The sequence below is a fragment of the Arachis hypogaea genome, chromosome 8 (assembly GCF_003086295.3).
Source record: "Arachis hypogaea cultivar Tifrunner chromosome 8, arahy.Tifrunner.gnm2.J5K5, whole genome shotgun sequence".
NCBI classification, from domain to species: Eukaryota; Viridiplantae; Streptophyta; class Magnoliopsida; order Fabales; family Fabaceae; genus Arachis; species Arachis hypogaea.
In genome coordinates, this window is record NC_092043.1 from 17,796,545 (window position 1) to 17,816,692 (window position 20,148).

The 20,148-nt window shown below is 36.1% G+C and overlaps 2 protein-coding genes and 1 non-coding gene across 3 annotated transcripts; 1 reads left to right on the top strand and 2 right to left on the bottom strand.

Annotated features, from left to right (window-relative positions):
- Positions 1 to 4,571: 4,571 nt before the first annotated feature.
- Positions 4,572 to 5,430, top strand: LOC112705098 (uncharacterized). Its single transcript, XR_003811375.2, has 3 exons — positions 4,572 to 4,780; positions 5,151 to 5,229; positions 5,373 to 5,430. It is a non-coding gene; the product is annotated as an uncharacterized protein (transcript).
- Positions 5,431 to 12,020: 6,590 nt separating this feature from the next.
- Positions 12,021 to 13,974, bottom strand: LOC112706411 (protein PHLOEM PROTEIN 2-LIKE A10). The gene has a single exon (XM_025757707.3). It carries the CDS (start codon positions 13,365 to 13,367, stop codon positions 12,102 to 12,104), a length of 1,266 nt encoding a protein of 421 aa, XP_025613492.1. The 5' UTR covers positions 13,368 to 13,974; the 3' UTR covers positions 12,021 to 12,101.
- A 2,187-nt stretch (positions 13,975 to 16,161) lies between these two features.
- On the bottom strand, positions 16,162 to 19,475 carry LOC112706412 (uncharacterized). The gene is made up of 3 exons (XM_025757708.3): positions 18,712 to 19,475; positions 18,270 to 18,457; positions 16,162 to 17,341 (listed from the first exon to the last, which is right to left on the bottom strand). The coding sequence occupies exons 1-3, from the start codon at positions 19,241 to 19,243 to the stop codon at positions 16,826 to 16,828; spliced, it is 1,236 nt and encodes a 411-aa protein (XP_025613493.1). The 5' UTR covers positions 19,244 to 19,475; the 3' UTR covers positions 16,162 to 16,825.
- Positions 19,476 to 20,148: the final 673 nt, after the last annotated feature.

Consider the following 20,148-nt stretch of genomic DNA (forward strand, 5'->3'; position numbering starts at 1 on the left):
ACAACTCTATCCTCTCTATTATAAGTGAGTTTGACCAGCCTTAAAGCATCATGGAGCTGGTTCACTAGTTCCAACTCCCATTGGAATAGCTCTCACCTCCATTGGATGTTCCATATTCACTCAACCCCATCCCAAAATTCACAATCTCCTATAACTGATCATCTTTGGTTTGAAAACTGAGAAAAGTCTTGGAAACTAATCTTTCAGAGAACCACCACGTAGCCATACATCCTCCCAGAAACGTGTCCCTCTCCCATCACCAACCTCCATAGATAACCCAGTAAAAATTTTCTGTCTTATTTGCTAATTCATGAACTATATCTAACATATATCCTTCCAGAGTCCCCCCGGATAGGTAATACCTGAGAGGACAGCAACACATTTGGGTTCAGGTTATGACACGAGCAGATGACCTTCTTTCACAGTGGACATTTCTCCTTTGAGAATCGCCACCACCACTTAAATAGATGAGCTGTATTACGCACTATGGCATCTCCGACACCCAACCCACCCAGTTTTTTGGGTGCCTGCACCACCTCCCACCTGACCAAGGCCATACCATTCCTACCATCCTCCTTGCTCCAAAGAAATCTTCTCTGTAAGGAAATTAGTTTTTCTACAAAAGCCTTCGGCATCTTATACAGACTCAAATAATATACAGAGAGGCTATTTAACACATATTTAATAAGCACTAATTTACCAGCTTTTTGAGTACTTTGGCTTTCCACCATAAGCTTAGTTTTTCCTCCACTTTGTCTATAATTAGTTTCCAAGTCTTTACCTATCTCGGATTAGCTCCTAGCAAGATCTCCAAGTATTTAACTAGAAGGGAGGTTTCCTTACATCCCAACACGCTGCACATACGCTGTACTCAGTGATCATCACAGTTAATAGGAATCAAGCTAGATATGTCAAAGTTAATACTTAATCCTGACATCAATTCAAAACAACAAAGAATCCTCCTGTAATTTTTAATGGTCTCTTCCTCTGGAGGGCATAATAGAATAGTATCATCCGCAAACTGAAGATGTGATAGCTCAATATGATCTCTTCCAACTAGTAGCGGAGATATGCGCCCCGCCGCCCCAAACATCCTGTGTAGGACATCAACAACAAGTACAAACAAAAATGGAGACAGTGCATCACCTTGTCGAAGGCCTCTTTCCATCTTAAACGGTTTAAATGGCAAACCGTTTATCAAAACTGACATAGAGCATGTACTAACACACTCAATAACCCACCCCCTCCATCTTCATCCAAACTCCATCTTCTGTAGCACAAGATCCACAAAACTCCACCTGACTCTATCATATGCTTTATGGAAGTCTAACTTGATTATCACTGCTTCCTTCTTCCTCAGTTTAACCCATTGAACAGTTTTGTAAGCAATAAGAGCCCTATCATGGATCTTCCGCCCTTAACAAATGCACTCTATATCTCACCTACTAGTTATGGCATTACTGCTCGCATTCTCCTAACCAGCATCTTTGAGATGACTTTCTACACACACCCTACCATGCTAATCGGTCTGAGGTCTTTTATTTCCTTTGCCCTAGTAAACTTAGGTGCCAGAGCCACCCAAGTGAGATTAGCATCTACCGGTGTCTTGAAAGGCTGGAAGAAGCCCAACACCGCTGTCGTGAATTCAGAACCAATTTCATCCCAACACTTCTTTATGAAGTTCATGTTGTAACCATCACTGCCAGGAGCCTTGGATGATTCACAATTTCACACTACCTCTCTAACCTCCTCAGTAGTCGGTTACACCTCCAAAGCCAAAGCATCCTCTTCACTGATCATTTCCACTAGACCGTCCTTGAACCCCACCAATGGAGAATCCTCCTGATGATATAAGTCCTTATAAAAGTCCCTAATCACAACCTTAATCCTAACTTGATTCCTTATCAATCTTCCATTAATGACTAGTGTATCAATCCTATTATTTCTCCTTCTGGCCGAAGCTAAGCTGTGGAAGTATCTCGTGTTTTTATCTATGTCCCTCGCATGTCTAGAGCGCAACATCTGCTTCCAATGTAGTTCTTTTCTTACATACCATTTCTCACAGCAAGCCACAAGTGCCCTTCTTTTTGCCTCCACCGTGCCATCATAAACTCCGTTCCCCACCATGTCATCAATCTTCTTAATCTCTCTTCCTCAAACTTCATGATTTTCTTGTCCATATCGCCAAAATTGTCTTTATGCCATCTTCGCAGCGAGACTGTCAAAGCCTTCAATTTATCTGTGAAATGCAAATCTCCTAGTCCTCCATTCCTCCTTTACCATCCTCCGAAAATCTTCATGTGTAAACCAGGAGTCAAGACTCCTGAACGGCCTCGGTCCATCCCTTGACCACTTATCTTCCACTATAATAGAACAGTGGTCAGACAAACCCCTTAGACCCCCTCGTAATCGAGTCTCTGGGAACTCTTCAAGTCATTCCAAACTAAGCAGGGCCCTGTCAATGCGGCTACAGGATCGACCTCTGAACCATGTAAATTTGCAGTCAGTGCCTCGTCTTTCTTTCATCTGTACAATCTCATTAAAGTCCCCCATGAAACAACAGGGAACCTGACATAACCCACATATGTAACTCAGCTCCTCCCATATAACAAGCTTCTCATTTCTGGTATGTGCACGATAAACCAAAATAAAAGCACAATTGAAATTATTCTTCAGCATAACCCCTTCAATACACAACCATCTCTCACTTTTATAACAATATCTACTTTTAAAAAACTCCTCATCCCACATTAGCAACAACCCACCCGATGCACCAACAGACTCAACATAGTCCCACCCCGTACAACCATTCCCCCAAATTTTTGAAACATCAAAACTAGTCACTAACTGCCTTTTAGTCTCCACCAAACCTAGCATGTTTAAACTACACTTTTGCTTTAGGTCCTTTACCATCCTCAACTTACCATCACCCCTCAATCCTCTAACATTCCAAGAACTAAAAATCATTTTAAAGAATTATTGCACACCTTTTTTGAGATTTGGGTCTGCTCTGTCTAGCTTTTGCCTTTTGTTTCGCCAGTCTTCTTTTCTGAGCAATTTCTTCATTCTGTTGTTGGAGAATGATGAAATTGCTCAGTTATGTCGTAAGCCTTTTTAAAGGTTCTTTTGTCATCAAAGCTCCATATTATTCTTTTGGTTTGCACCAGTGTATCCATCAAACCGAAAGCCTAATGACTAATCCCTCGGGTACTGCAGAAGCAAAGTGGGCGACCCTCCCAAGCAAGCAAGTTCCATTCTCAACCTCCAATGAGTATCGAACCCGAGAGAAATGGTTAAAGGGCATAGACCCTCATCCATCTGTGCCAACTTACATTGGTCCATATTATTCTTTTAATTAGATGGTTTGACTTGCTTTATATATTCCCCTATATAGACCATTATTATGGTTATTTCTATCTTCTTTTCTATATTTAGTTTTTGATACTACAAGATGGGTGCCATGTACATATCATTCATTGAGGTTTCTAATATATCTAAAAATATGTTTTATACGCAAATCTCACAGGAGTAAATTTGTTTTTTTGTGTTTATCGTGTTCTTTCATGATAGAGAAATATCAACAATTTGTCATCCCAAACTAAACACCTCCCACAATCATTAGATGTATGATTTTTCGGTTAGATTATCCACAAAAATCGTAAATGTGACTTGTTCAATTCTTTGAAATTTATCAATTCTCTCTGTTTTTTTAATATCAACTTCTCCCCATTGAAATTCTCTCTCCACTCTCTCATTAGCTCTTTGTTTTTCACTCATCATTGTGTAATCACAAAAGCTAACATTGTTGAACAAGCCCACACAAAAAAAAAACTCTAAAACATTTCGAAGCAATAACAGAAAATGCAAAACCCAACAAAATCCAAGGTATCAATACAAACAAAGGTAGCAAAATTTAGAGAGCGTTTATGATTTTTTTTAGTTTTAAAATTTAATTTACATGCTAAAATTTATAAGTTTTAGAAGGAGTAGAGGAGGATATTACACAAAAGGAGTTAGGATACAAAATTTTACTTCTAGATAATAACAAAGTAACTTCTATATAAAATAGAGTAAGACAAAATGAGATCATAAAAAAATAATAAAAATATTATTTGTACATTAAAATCATTTACTAAAATCAGCCACTAATATATTTGTGTATAAATACATGTGTAATTTAATTTATTTTTAATATATATTTATATTTTAACATATATTTTATACTGATAACTGACTTTAATAATTGATTTTAGTATACATATACCATTCCTCAAAAATCAAATAGTACGAAAATTTGGCCCAACTCATCTTATTGTCATCCCTCTACCTCGTTGAATTGAAAAGAGTTATAATCGGAGCTACAAGGCTTGAAAACGTGGCATAAATCCATATGTGGCAATTAAAGTCTACAAAATTTGAGATACGAAAGATGTTTAGGTATAATCAACCAATAATAATTCAAAAAGCATAATCTTTTTATTTTTATTTAAAATTTTTAAATTCGAATTTCAATTCTAATTTTAGAAAAATTTAAAAAAATGTTTAGGTGTAGACGAATAATGTATCGTAGCACATATAGAGGCTCACTCACTCTACACCGTGCCGGGTAAGCTTAGCTTCTTCCATTTCACTTTACATTATTTTATTTTATATCATATTATAGTATATATGATTCTATAATATAAATGGTATATGATGATATGATTAAAAAAGAAGGTTATGTGCTTCCTCTTCGACTCCATAGTTCATACGCAACGCATACACAAAACACAACTGAATGGTATTGAACCAAACATCATCAGCCCAAAACAACAATTAAAATAATTTTTTTCTTTTTTTCTATTTATTTTTGTCTCATGTCTTTTTCTGTTTATTCTAGAATGAGGTGACTCGTCATTTTGTTAGGATAAGATTTCTTTTTTAAGATTTGTTTGTTTTGATTTGATGAGTTGTATAGTCTTTTTTTTCTTGTATATATTGAATCATCATAATCATTGAAAGAATATATACAATTCTTTCTCATACAACCTTGGCTTCTCTGATCTTAAATAATTCTTGTTAAGTGGTAAAACTTGTTAGAAAAGAAAAACGTTCTCATAATCAATTATGTCAAAATTGGTCACTATCTTCACCTTGTCTCTTCTTCTTAGCTTTGGCTTAATCTACGCCTCTCGTCCACACGTTGAATTTGATGCCATGACGATGATCTCTTCATCATCCATGCATGAGGTACGTATACTATATCTTACTCAATAATAATTAATTCTTATTAATTAACCTCTTCAAGTGTTCCATTATTATATTTTTGTTCATATGTATTACTTTGTTTGAGGAATTAATATAATTTGGATGTGTGTGGAATGAAATTGAAGGATGTTAAGACATACAAAGAAGGAGATCAGTTGGATGATGAGAATTGTGAAGGAGAGGAATGTTTGATGAGAAGGACTCTAGCAGCTCATCTCGATTATATCTACACTCAAAATAAGCCCAAAAATTAAATCACTGCATATATGGTCCTTATCTATATAACAATGCAATAATAATTTGTATATATAAATGATTCCTCATATATAATTACCATTATTATTATATGCATATATATGTAATATATACATGTATCAAAATCATGAACGTCGTATTTAATAATCCTTATTAACCTGTCTTTGCCCTTCTGTTTTTGATGAATACTTAGATTTAGATTGAAGATGGATAATTGGATATCTTGATTGGCAATAATTGGCATGCCAAAAATAAAAACTCGGTTTACATGTGTGCATGAACGATTCGACCGAATCCAAATCGATCTTGCGTCATAAATTTTATTTTCCTTTTAATTAACACGTTAAGTGTTTGTTTGGGTGCTATTATTTTGATAAAAAAAGATTTTTTTTATTTTTTAGTGTATTTGGCAAATTTCGAGTAATAAAAGTAAAAGTACTAAAAAATCAGAAAAATATCTTTTTTGAGAAAGTGTAATTTACATTTTTTTTAAGTTTTTTTTTAAAATGTTTTTCATGTAATAAATAACCAAAAAAGTACTTTTATATTGTTATATCCAAACATAATTGATAAATAAAAAGATCTTTTTGCATGAGATACCCTAACATAAAATTATTTTTACTCTTCTATAAGATCTTTTAAAAAAATATAACTCAAAAAAAAGTTTTTTTTTAGAAACAAATCCTAATTCTCTTTGTTTTTCTGCACACTTTGCATTTCTGAACAAACTTTACTATCTCAATGTTCATTAATGTCTGATTAATTGGCCCTACGTGAAGTTTAGAAGACAAGGCCTCAATAATTGATAGCACAACGTAAAGATTAAAGAATGCTTTAACTCGTGTAGCTAGTTAGTGACATTTAATTTACAGGTTTAGTTAACGAGTACAGCATTTTTTAAGTAAAATATATAAAATTTAAGTTTTTAATCTATTTGTTGTGATATATTTATTAAAACAAAAAAAAAATTATAACAATAATTGAACCCTTTGATTAATAAACAATAATTGATCAGACTAATTTTTTCTATTTACTTTTCGAGCCCTGCGCCCTAATCAAGAAGTCACTGATTGGAACCGCCACTGTCACTCTCAAGTGATAGAACTCCTCTGTTTATAACAAAAGGACTGCTTCAAAATTGAAAATTGATATAACTCAACTTAGAGAGATAATGCACCAAATGGCATGGTTTGTTTTAGTCAAATAAAGTCATGGTATGAACCAATTATTAAGCAGTGTTTATGACTAGAGACGTAGAAATTTAAGTTGTAAATCATATTATTATATGTTATGTTATTATTTTTCATCCAAAACCCTATCTTTGCTTTCCACTTCATCAGTCTCCCTTTCTCTAACACCCAAATCTGTTGTTAAAAAAGTAAAAGAGAGTGTCAAGCACGGCTGTGTTATAGGAAGAATCTAAGACAGCGTTTGATTTGAATATGTCCAATTAACACATAAATATGATAGTATATTTTTGGCGTTTGTTTACTAACACAAAATGATAAAGGATACGGTTACACAAAACCATCTACTATTTTGTCGATTTTTAGCAAATCGATGGTAGTTCGATTCTAATGGTTTGGAAACGAAACCAACTTTTTTTTGCAGGTACCAGTTTTCTATAAGTATATCAAAGGTTCTCGAATTAGACGAGTATTAAAATGAAAAATAGGTTCAAAAAGTGAAAAAACGTAAAATTGTAAAAGACGTGTAAAACGAAAGATTCAAAAAGTAAAATTGACTGAAATCGAAAAGATTTGCATTGAAATTTAAAGAAAGCGATAAAGATGCTTTCAATTGGCTCAAAGGACTTTAGACATGGAAATTAAATGTACTAAAATGTAAATTGAATATGAAAATTAGACAATGCCTAAAACATAAATTTGCTTGAAAGATAAAGTTTTTGCAAGAATCATAAATGAAAGGTAAAGACAATAGAAGAAACCCTATAGAAATCGAACTCGAACGCAGACTCAGGAATTCGCTGGGATATGAGTGTGCTTGAGTGTATTTCTGAAAAAAAGTTCCAACCTTTATTTCCTAAAACTTACTAATATTTATAACCTACTTCCATGACCGACCATTAATGACACGACGCTGCCTTGTACGCGAACTCTTAAGTAACTGTTCCCGCTCTTTTTCCCACGGACGTTACCAATAAATTCCTCGTTCAGAGAAAGCTTTAGACTTCCCTACTCGTGTAACTACTCAATTCTCCTTTCGAAAAACTGTTCAATCCTTCATTCGAGTACTTGCTCGATTTATCAAGGTGTTTAAATCGAGTCCGTGTCAAATAACTTCCAATTAATGCTTGCACATGCCTCTTTTCAGCCTCTACTTCCTTGCTGACCCTTCACCAGCATTTCGAATCTGCTCAATCTTTCGAAAATAATTATCTCGACTAACATCTACAAAAGATATGTATTTTATGTCTTTCTAAAATATTTAAACACAAATTTATAACTTGAAATACTACTTTTTGTACCATTTTATCCCTTAGTATTTTAATAATTTCAACTATACCCCTTCATCTTCCACCAACTCTCTTCTCTCTCACAACTAGCCTTTTCTGCTCTCTACCGTTGCTGCCTTCGGACTTCGATGGCGCCATCTTCCAACCTCTTCTCCAAGGAGAACGTTCCTTCTCCCTCACCCTCTCTCATATGCTTATGTTGTTCTTGTTCCCCTTCAAGATCTTCGCAACAATGGGAACAATCACTGGTCGGCGCCGAAAAATGACCACAAATCTATGATTCTGCCTTTCCTTTCCTCTTTGCGTCTTTGTTGTCTCCTCATTCCCTCAACCCGTAGTCTCGCTTGCGTATCATTGCTTGTTGTCTCAACTTATTGTCTCTGTGTTTAAATATTTTATTTTTATTTTCTATTAAAAAAAACTGAATCTGTTTACTTTTTTTCATTTGAAATCAACCTAAAAAATTTTGTTAATTGGTGTTGGGTTTGAATTGATAATAAATTTATACGTACCGATAAAACCATGAACAAATAACAAAATACTACGGGGATTATATTATTCCTGTCAGTATTTAATTTTTTTTAAAATATATATCATATCAATACTTTTATCAAAATATCCTTATAATTTAGTAAAAACAAAAACTATATTTTTATTTAATTTATAAAAAGACCTAAATATCCTTTTTTATGTTAGACAAAAATTATTCATTTAAATTAATCAAAAGGAAGAAACATCCAGAAAAGACGATGAAAGTACACGGTTAAGTCGTCAACGTCATCACCGACTCGAACCAAAGACGTCTTCAGCAAGGCAACGGTCCCCTCCATAGTAGACTGCACACCAAGGATCCAACGAGGTAGCTCGGCATAGGACTCTTTCCAGTCCCTGTATATCTGTGCTACTGTCTTCTGTTTTGCCAACTACGTCTTCCTGTAAGTTGGTCTGAACCCATACGTTACTTCGGCAGCTTCTTGCAACACCTTTATCGATACCGCCGCATTGGCTCAAATCAGAAGAAAGATTTTTGCATAGATCACGTGATAATCAAGCTGTCGGTGGTCACTTGATATCGCTTGATTTTCGTGCTCGAAGGCTGATGCGAATCATCCACGTGCAACCTTTGCCGAACTCCTTACATCTCCCATGGTACTTAAGATGATCCGACTCCATCACTTTGTACTCAACACCACAGCAAATGTTGTAATCCTTTACACTAGGAACAGCTTCCTCCTTACTTTGGAAAGATTGGCCAACTTAAAATTCAACTACAGAATTTTTCTCGTGCAAACCTTGACCCCCAAAGGTTGGAACTGACTCCGGCGCTTAGCCGAAGGCTTCCTGGTTCAAGGTAGAAAAGTGTGCAGGTTGCTCATGTGTGCCAGCACTTGACGGTGGTTGACATGTTGCTGGGTTTGTCGGAATATCATCATCGCTGTCCCCTCCAATGTCAGCAGGCTCTTCATCCGAATTATCCTCTAGCATCACATTTTCAACCCGATCCGGTTCTCCTTCACGTCCAACATCTGGAGAGACGGGCTGAGGTGAATATCCCAACTGGACCAGCTGACCGATACTCCAACAAACACTCAGGTGCAACGACGGGCATGAAGATAGAGGCACCTCCCATTGTGGTCGACTGAGGGTTTGACGCTGTTGCTCCAGAACTATCGATGCCATGTTCCAACTTCGCAAACAACTCGTGTATCCTCACTTCCGGGAAACTCCGACGACAATGAAACAACACATGCATATCTTCATCTGATCGTAACACGAATGTTTCATATTGCACGCCGGTTGGCACAACCGCAATAGAAATCTTGTAGAACAGCTTGTTCACCCAATTGGTGCCACACGCGCCCAATTTCTGCAATATACTGGTCTTCAGATGCAACAGTGTATTAGATGACCTGATGAAAACACTCAATAGTTCTCTATCGGTAAACTTCACACTGTGCCTCTTACTCTTTTTTACTTTTCCAGAAGAGTGCACCAAAAAGCTCTCCTCAATCTCCATTCCTCAAGTTATGAATGAATGAAAATGACACTCTACACAAGTTGTTGGGTATATATAGGCATCTTCTAAGCAGTCATGCCGTTCATAATCCGCTACAGGGTCTCGTAGAATACACTTTGGGCCTATTTCTTCATAAACCGCTACAGGGTGTAGCGGTTTATGTGTTTCAGCTTCTGAACGTAATCCGCGACAGAGTCTAGCGGATTACGTGTAATTAGAATCCGCGTTAGATTGTCGCGGATTACATATAATAAAGTTTGTTGCATTTGCGTCTAATTTTTCATATTATTGTATTTGCGTAACACTTTCCCTTATTTATTTTATTTATGTAAATTGTCCAAATTTTTAAATTATTCCTCTTAAGTCTTAACTTATGCATCCCCAATTTCAAACCCCGACCACCACCTCAACCCTAAACCCTCAATCTTTTACTATCATCCAAATCTGTCTTCATCTAACTCTCATTCCCAACTACCTATGCCACTACCGTCACCACCATCTTCACTACTGTTGCCTCCTTCTCTTTACTACCGCCACCATCACACTCTCCTACATTATTTGGGCCACATCCAGGTGCAGAGGTGCTAGTGAATTATATTTCTCTATAGCTCACTGTTTATTGAATTGCCTTCTAGATAATTGTAAGCAGTTGTGAATAAATTAATGAAAATAGAGCTTCCTGTATTTTGTATTTTGCTCTTGTCCTATTGTAATTTGTATATAGCGTACGTTTCCACATCTCTTCCTCCAGGGAAATAAATATTGTTATTTTTCTGGCTGAGATACCTGCCCCAAGCTATTACTCTTCCACTCCATTAGGCAAGCACTCACCAACTGTTGGTGGAGGCTCATCGCAATGCCAACGTTCATAATCTGAGAAGAGAGGATCAGAGAGGATTTTGGAGTATGATGGTGGCGGTGACAGTAGCAATGCTGGCGACGGTGGCGGTGGTGATAGATGGGGATGAAAGTTGGATGATAAACAATTTGGGTAATGGTGGCAAAAGGTCGGACATTGTAGTGAAGAGATGAAAATTAGAAATGGGATAAGTTAGATGAGGAAGAATAGTTTAGAAGTTTTGAATAATCTTTTAATTGAGATAGTTTTGTTGACCAAAATCTATATATTTTATGGTTATAAAGTCAATTTTGTTTTTTTTTTTAAGTATATTTGTCAATATTCTGAATATTTGTGAATAAAAATAGTTGTTTTTTTATAAAATTGGATAAATGGATAACGTGATTCATGAGTAGATTTTTTTAAGGTGACCATCTTTGACTAGTAGTCGCTACCTAATTTTTTTCCCTCCCTGTTTTGGGGTCATGTCCTAACCTCTGAAATTCAATAAATACCGAGTAATAATTAACGCAAAACTAACAATATCTATAAATTCATGCAGGTCCAAAAATCAATTACGCTAACTAACCTTGCACTCCTAGGATAGGGACATTTTTCTCCCAACAACCATCATCAACACTCCTTTTCTTTTTCTTGATCCAGAAAGGGTTTACAAAAAAGACCACTATTTTCACGAGATTATTACATAAGTATTGTTTCTAAATGCCAGTAGTCTCACCGCAGATGGCATACGCACACCTAATTTATTAGACTCCTATTCCCTATAGTTAATAAAAAAAGTATCAAATTGCTGCAGAAATGTTAGACAAGAAACATTCAAAAGGATTAAAAAGATCAATAGTATGTGTACCTGAAACCTTGTTGGCCCTGTACCGGAATCACTGGCATGGCATGAAGTGAAGACAACAGGCCAATTTATAAGTGCAGACTACAGATAATTAATAATATAGAGAGATAGAGATGAAGAGACGATACCCTCAAGGCCTCAACAGATAATCCAATTGTAATCTGTAACTAAGCACGGTTAAAAGGTATTACTACTTACCAGCTAGATGGCAGTTACACAGACATAACTGCTATCCAATCTCAGCTTTAGCTGTTAAGTTTCTTTTCCTTAGTTTTCTACTTGCTAAAATATGACCTCAGTTTTTAACATAGAGATAGAATTAGTGGAATTTGTTGGAATTATATTCAAAGATGAAACTGCATTACAATTACAACTAACTGGGCAGGGTTTAATCATCAGACTAAGCAGGCAATACAAGGGTACTGCCACCCAAAATATGCAAGTAAAAAGCAAGGAACAATGTAAACATAACTGATGACTTAGCTCCAACATATCTAACAACTTCAGACCCTTTGTGCACAGCTTCATCATGGACGTTCTTGAGACTTCTGTTCAATGCATCTGATATTCTCCATAAGAACAACGCCACAAATGATCTCAATGCTTCCATTGTCACCCTCCCCGTCACATCAAGAACAAATCTCCGGTTGGCCGGAACCGCCATCGTCGATTTGATCTGGCCAAGCAATCCTGCATCCTGAACACCACCACCAACCAAGCCTCCAACTTTGAAATGCTGAACAACTTCGCCAATTGGCTCAACGCACCCATTTCCAGTTACAATTGAACCACTAAGAACAAGAGAATTCACATTTGAACCTGAACTCGAGCTCGCACTCAAATTTGATTTTTGAGTTCTCGAATTCGTCAAGACTTGGTGAGATGTTCTAACCAAAGTCTCCACGGCACCATTGCACACAGAAACCAGAATGCCCTTAACTTGTTCCTGGTGTTTTGGATTGGTCATTCCAGCAAACATCTCATCGAAGTTATTAACATCCATTGTTTTGTCGAGAAAAACCGCAACGGCGGTGCTCACAAACACTTGTACAACGTCCCCTATAACCTTCCCACACCTCTCATCACTAATCACATTCAACCAAGCAGGCGAATCCGAAGACGCAACACCAGATTCAGCACTCTGAAGACCCAAAACCAAATTCCTCGCAAAGCTTCCAACTACCACGGAGGCAAAACCGGTTCCAGCTTTCGAGAAAAGCTTCTCCAACACCCTATCGGTGGCGCAATTAGGGTTTGTGATGAATTCGGGACTCTTACCGTTGCTCTGTTGGGTTTTAAGACCTAGCAAAAGTCCAATCGTTACGGCCTCGGAAACCTTATTGACGGAGGCGGAGCATTCCTTGGATGTGGCAATTTTGGATAACTGCTTCAAGCTGTTGGGGATCTCGTCGGAATCAGAATTCAGGAATCGGTTGAGGTCCTTGGACACGGTGGCAATGGTTTCTGAGGATTCCGCAACCAATTCGGAAAGGGAAACGAAGGCTTTCACGAGCTTCATAAGGCGCTCTCTCTTGCGAGCCACGGAGGGAGAGTGGTAAGCCTTGTATGCGCCATAGCCAGAAGCTCCGAAGAGAGCAACGAGGAGAAGCCACTTCTTGTTCCTTCGAGAGAAATCGAAACCCTTCTTGATAAGTTGACCTTCCATAGGTAAGATCAACAGACCCTAGAGTTTACCAATCAGGAACCCTAGGAGCGCGAAATTGAAAATCTAGGGTTTCAGAATTTGGTAATATGGTTGGATGGTAAATTGAAACGGGGAGGGGGAATGAATGCAGAGGATTGAATTTGAAGACGAAGAAAGACGAATTGGGGGGGAAATAAATGCAGTTGTTGGAGGGAAATATATTGAATACGTCTGTTGTTGTAATTGGGAAATTAAGAGAGAGGAAAAGAAGGTAGTTGTTCGTTCCTCTCTATTTTCCAAGGTACGAATTTTCCAAGATGGTGATGGTTTTAACGAACTTTGTGTGAAGTGGATTTTGGAGGCAGTGAATTAAGGAGAGTGAATGGCAATGTTGAAGAAAAAACCAGCGAGTTTCGGTCAAGACCAAAGGCCAGAGTACCCGCCAAATAAGGGCTTCTTTGCTTTGTTTTGCTAAGTGTCAAGTTATCAACTATGCAAGTCTGGTCAATCCCCGCACCAGAAGGATACAATCATACAAAGCAGAGCACAACACAATAACACAGATAACATGACTTTTTTTTGTTATAAATGTATTTGTTATGGTGGAGATTTACCTGGTTTTGACGTGAGATTGTTACTTGAAAATTTGTAAGATGGTTTAATATATTTAGTTAAATTATAATTTAACGATTCTTAATTAATAATTTTATATAAAAATAATTACATATAAATTTTTAAAAAAATAATTAAATAATTCAATAATATTTACACTATTAAATAGTTTTAATAATAAAATATATTTTTTAATTTTTTATAATTATTAAATAGATCTTTTTTAAATATTATATATTAATTAACCTTTCGTATATTTTTAAAATTTACTCTTTATTTTATAAATTATTTTATTATTCATTAACCCTCCGCGTGACGACAATGCTGTTGTCCTCGCCTCATTAAACTTGAACTGGTGCAGTCAAGACCACGTGGTGGAGGAGTTTGTGATGGAGCAACCGATGCTTCGTTACCTCTTTGCCTTCGCGGTTAAGATCTAGTACTAGAATTTATGTGAAGGAGGGTTCGATGGTGCTAGATTCAATGGCGAAAGAGTTTGAAAAGACAGAGGATATGATTGGGGAAGGAGAGAAGCTCTTTGAAAAATATAACTAGAAAATATTTATCTTTTGGTGCTGTCGCTGAATTTTCCTTACGACAAAATAGAAAATCCAAAAATAATGTTCTTAACTCCAACTGTGATCAAAGAAGATGGCAATGGTGTTAGGTTGTGGCTCATGAGTCATGAATTTGTTCACAGTTGAACTTTGATCATTAACAAGATCAACGAATATTTTTTGTTCAATGGGAGTTTTATTACATAAGCTAAGAGGAAGATTGTGGAGGCTATATAAGGAAAGAGAGAAAGGAGAGTTGAAGAGAAAGGGAGGATAATTTAAAAACTTTATTAAAAAATTAAAATCTTAATATTTTTATCACATAAAATCTATTTGTTATGAGTATAATATTAATTTCTTTATTTAATGAATACATTTTTAAGTCACCAAAAAAAAAATAATGAATACATTTCACGTACAAATAGTAATTTATTCTTAAAAAAATTTAACACATATAAAACGGAGTTGACATTTTGTGTGTTCTGACGGATAAAATTTTTTTCTATAAAAATGTTAAACTCACCTATAGAAAAATAACGAAGAAAATCACCCATCTCCCTGCCATATTAAAAAAACTCAGCCAATGAAGATATGCTTAGCTTTTTTTCCCTATTATTTTTATTTTAAGGTATTGGTATTATAACTCTAAAAATACCTTTCTAAAAACAATAATGGCACAAGGTAAAGCAGAAACTAGAGACACGTCAACTTTATTTCTTCTATGATATTTATATCACAAATTTATTCATCAAAAATTCTTTTTTCGTTACATATTAGGTTAAACGATTACTGAAAGAACACAAATGTATATTATTCTGCCATTTCTGAAATCAAATTTCTTAAGTTCTATTATTTTCCAATTTTCAACTATCCAAGAAAAAGGAAGTAATGTAATGAACTAACAAATAACAGAATGGAAAAAACGTCCATCGTCTATTACAGAGATAATTTCGAGCCAATTGAAGGAGGAGATTGAGACAAATCAGAAGTATTACTATTTCTGATTCAATAGAATGAGAGATCTCAAAAAGCTCTATTTACAATTGATGATATATATAGCTAGCTAATTAACTTAGTGAACTAATAAGTAACTAACCACTGAACAAATCTCTAACTAACTATGTCAGATGGCAGTAGGTTACTCAACATCTTTAACTAACAGTGCCAACTGCCAACTTGCCACAGATATCTAGCAACCAACTGCAACTAATACTCAATAACAATAACCAAATAAAATAATTTGCAAATCCGTTTAAATGTAAAACAAACCTTCATGAATTAAAAATGTCGGCCATTACAGAGTATTTCTTTCAAGATTTAAAATGACAAGTGATAAATCTACTTTATTATTAAGAGTGAATACCCCATTCGTCCTCTGATAAAAAACACCCAACCCGACTCCTGATATTTTTTTTTTTAAGACTAATTAGCCCCTGTGTCAAAAAAAACAACATTGATTTTTTTTGCACAAGGACTAATCAGTCCCATAAAAGTAAATCTTAGGAGCCGGGTTGGTATTTATTTTTGTCAAGAGCCTCATTGTCTTTTGAAACAATTGTCAGGAGCTATTTTAGATTTTTCTCTATTATTTTTTAAAATTCTAAATTGAAACCGTTGCGGCTAGAAGAAAACCATGAGGCGCCATGTCAGAAGACAAATATCATATCATTTGATCACTTAAGTAATCACATTATTGGTTTCCTTTCCAACACAGTTGACAGCAAGGCAATGACGGGGAGGCCAACACAAACAAAAAATAACAAGACTGAACACCCCAATCAGTCAATCACCACTAAAACCGCCATAAAATAATTAAAAAATATATAAAAGAAATCAACTTAACTATATTTAACAACAAACAAGACGAGTCATGTACACTTCTTGTGCCTATATGATGTATACCTTCTGAAACAGCTCTCCCTCGAATTGGTGCGTTTGTGCGTATATTCATCCCCATTCTCAGTTTGGACCTCTATAAAACAGAGATCAAACATCAACCCAGCACGCACTTGGTTCCAGTCTTTCCTTTTCATTTGAGTTGTATCCCGAACACAACATTTAGCCTTGCGGCAAACAAATGCATAGTAATAGATGTTACAAGTTTCGATTCAAAACCTCAAATAATATCAAGTAACATATCTTGACACTTCCAAACTTTGTTGACCATTCATCTATGTACAACAGATGCTCAAGAAAGACACAGGTAGTCAAGTTTTTCTGAACATCAGCCACCTGTCCTTCATGCTCTTACTTCTAAGTGAGGATCAAGTAGCCCTGAATGACCACAATCATGTTCTCTGGCTTGAAGCTTTATGCCACCTTTGAACCTGTATTACAAGTAATAGGTTTAATGCCATAATCGTCATCTTCCAGATCACTAAAAGATATGTCTTCTTCATTCACGATGGAAATAATTGGTTCTCCTAAATCAGAATCTTCCTCTGGCCAATCAATATCATCATCATCATTAACATAGTCCTGAGTAATAATTTGAGTGGAATGACCACATTTTAGATCCTTGTTCTCATTTTTAATCATTGTATTTTCCTGAATTACAGACTTGTCAATGAAATGTGTTTCAGAACTTTCAACTGCAATCGTGTGCTTCTCTATCTCTTTATCTGCTAGCATGGATAAAGATGTTGTTTCATATCCATATGTTTGATGAGAAAGGTCATCAGAATAGGCATCATCTACTAAGCTGCAGGCAAAATCATCATGCCGAACAGGGCCTTTTGAGTACATAGTTCTTATTCTGGAAAACTCAAATTCAGGCTTTGTTTGTTTGTGCAGCTCCTGCATCCACATTGCCCTGGCTTCCATCACCTGAAAATATCAAAAGCCACCTCAACTGACTATTACAGAGAACCAAAGCCTTGTTCCACTAGGTTGGTTCAGCTACATGGATCAAATGAAAGTTGAGCACATGAAAGGCATACATGGATGCATCACAATATTGGTAAAAGTTGAGCACACAAGAAACTGACATGTGCTTATTGAAATCCAAAGACATATAAAAGAAAGAAAAAGACGGACTGCTGAATAAGAACTTCAACTAAAAGCCCAAATAAATCTTCTAATTAACATCAAAATTTAACATTCACTTAAATAACCATTGACAAAATCAAAATCTTAAAGTAACTCAAATGAACTCATCTTATAAAAGTTACAGTCCAGCTTCCTCCTAGAAGCCAAAAAGACAAACAGCCTAAACTTACAGAATTTTGAAATTCTATAATGAATTAAAACAGAATCATAGAGAACAATATTGAAACTCTAGAATGAATTCCAGAGTACAAGCCTGAGTACTAAGTAACATGAACTAAAAAAATTCGACCTCAACACAACAGTAAGGTAACATTCACACCTCCATATCAGTCTTCCAGTTTTATTGTTTACACTGATTATGCAAAGATGAAGTTAAAAAACCACTTCCATCAAGTTTGAGCCAACTCTTATGAAAAAATAAAGGGCCAATTCTATGATGAAGAGGATTTTGTATAGAGAGAATGTAAGAGGAGTGTATAATCTACTTTAAAAAATTAATAAAAATAAAATAACACATTAACCTAGATAAGTATCTAACTATCTATCAAAGAGAATCTTCATCACTTCACCATTTTCCCTCTTAACCATAGTTATATAAGTAATTGTGGTAAGGGATTATAAAAATCATCGATATCTTTCAAGATAGGAGACTGCAATCTATGGTCCTCGGAAGAGAGACACCAAAGCAAAAGTCCCAGTTACTGACCTGCGGTGTAGACAAAATGGAAGCATCTTCTTTATTAAGCCTTGAATGCAAAAGCACAAAATAGACTTTCCAGAAGTAACTTTCACTCATATGGCAAGGACACAGTTCAATTCTGAGTGCATTCAATCTAGGAATAAGTCTCTCAATTGCAACCGCATGCTCTTGTTGTGCATCGGACATGTCAAAATCTACAGGTACAATGAGCCAAGAGATGCAATCAGAAATCCCCAAATTCACCATTATAAAACACTGAAGCTTGTATGATGACCAGCAGAATTGAATTTAATCAAAATGAATTGAATTGAAACACTTATCACCTAAGATTAAGATTCACAACAAAAATGACTATAAGCAAGAACAAAATTGAAAAACGAAATGATGAACCAGCGATCTAATGCATTTCTTCCTTTTTTTTTTAATTTAATTTGAAAAAGGAGGTTACCTTGAGGATCGTCTTCCTCGTCAATAGGAAAATCGAGCCAGGTCTCGGGATGCATAGCGATATTGAAGGCGAAGGACAAAACCTCGTCGGTGATCCCAACGGCGCGTTCAGGAGCGTATTCCTCCAATTCAGGTTGGTGGTTCCCTCCGAAATCGGATCCGATGGGTTCAGGATCAGGTTGGTCGACGTCGGAATAATCGGGCCGAGAATGATCGGGAATCGAGTCTTGGTAGAGGTCGTGAGAAGGGGGAGATGAAGGGTTGGAATTGGAAGGTGGAGGAGGAGCGAGGAAACTAGCCATTCCCCAGAATTGACGAGTTAGGGTTTGTTTGATTTCATCAAGATCCTCTTTGACTCCACGGCCTTGGCCTTGATCCTCTTCGTCTTCGTCGTCTTCTGGTTCCGATCCATGCGCATTATCATGATGTTCATGTGGTTGGCTTGTGGGAGAAACAGCTGGAGGGTCCGCTACGACGTCGTTGTCATCGATTCGGAGGGAGTTTGTTAGGGACCGAGCTAGCCACGATGACATGCTGCTGCTTCTTATTGTAATTTGAATTTTAATTTTGTGATTGTGATTGTGAGTTTGCTTTTGGTTTGATGCGTAAAACAGAATTGAGTGAAAAGGTTTGGGGGAGAGAGGGGAATATTATGGTGGTTTTATTCACTAATGTCTAAGATGGTCGTCTCTACTTTTAGACGCATCTGACATCGCTGATTGGCTGTAAATGTTTATTTATTCTCTCACTTGTCACCACTTACCTCGCTAAACGGGAGAATCAAACTCACAAACATTAAATCCATGCACAGTAACTGGTCTTCCCGTTTTGTCGCTTTTGCTCTTGGACCCCAATAAGGACAAAATAATTATGCTCCAACCACACGTGAATTTTTCCATTGGGCAATCAGACTGAAATTAATTGGACTTGGGCTTTTTGAGTTATACACTATTGGTAGTAATTCTGTTCAATTTTTTTTGTGACTAGTAATTCGGGTTCTGGTTGTTAGGCCGGGTCAGTTCTCTGAAGTCCAAAAAATAAAAATACTGTAAAGCTTTAGACAAAAAATAAATAAATAAACTGAGCGAACTTGGTAAATCCTCCGTCAGATGGGGGAAAAACCCACATTTTTACTTAGAAATTTATTCATTCCTGAATTATATAGATGGATTCATATTTGTGCAAAATTCATACCTATAATCAGTTCTACATGTATAAACTAAATTATTCTTTTACTATGTGTTACCAGATCAAATATGGTTGTTGATGTCGAAAAAATAAATAAAAAATAAGAATAACTTGGACGCGGTCGAGAGGTGGTTGTCATGTGCATCAATGCATCTAAGGGTATTTTGGTAATGAATTATGTTAGGTAATCAATGATTTTTTTGAATAACATGAATAATGGGCCTTAAAATTAGTCCAATTCAAGTAAATT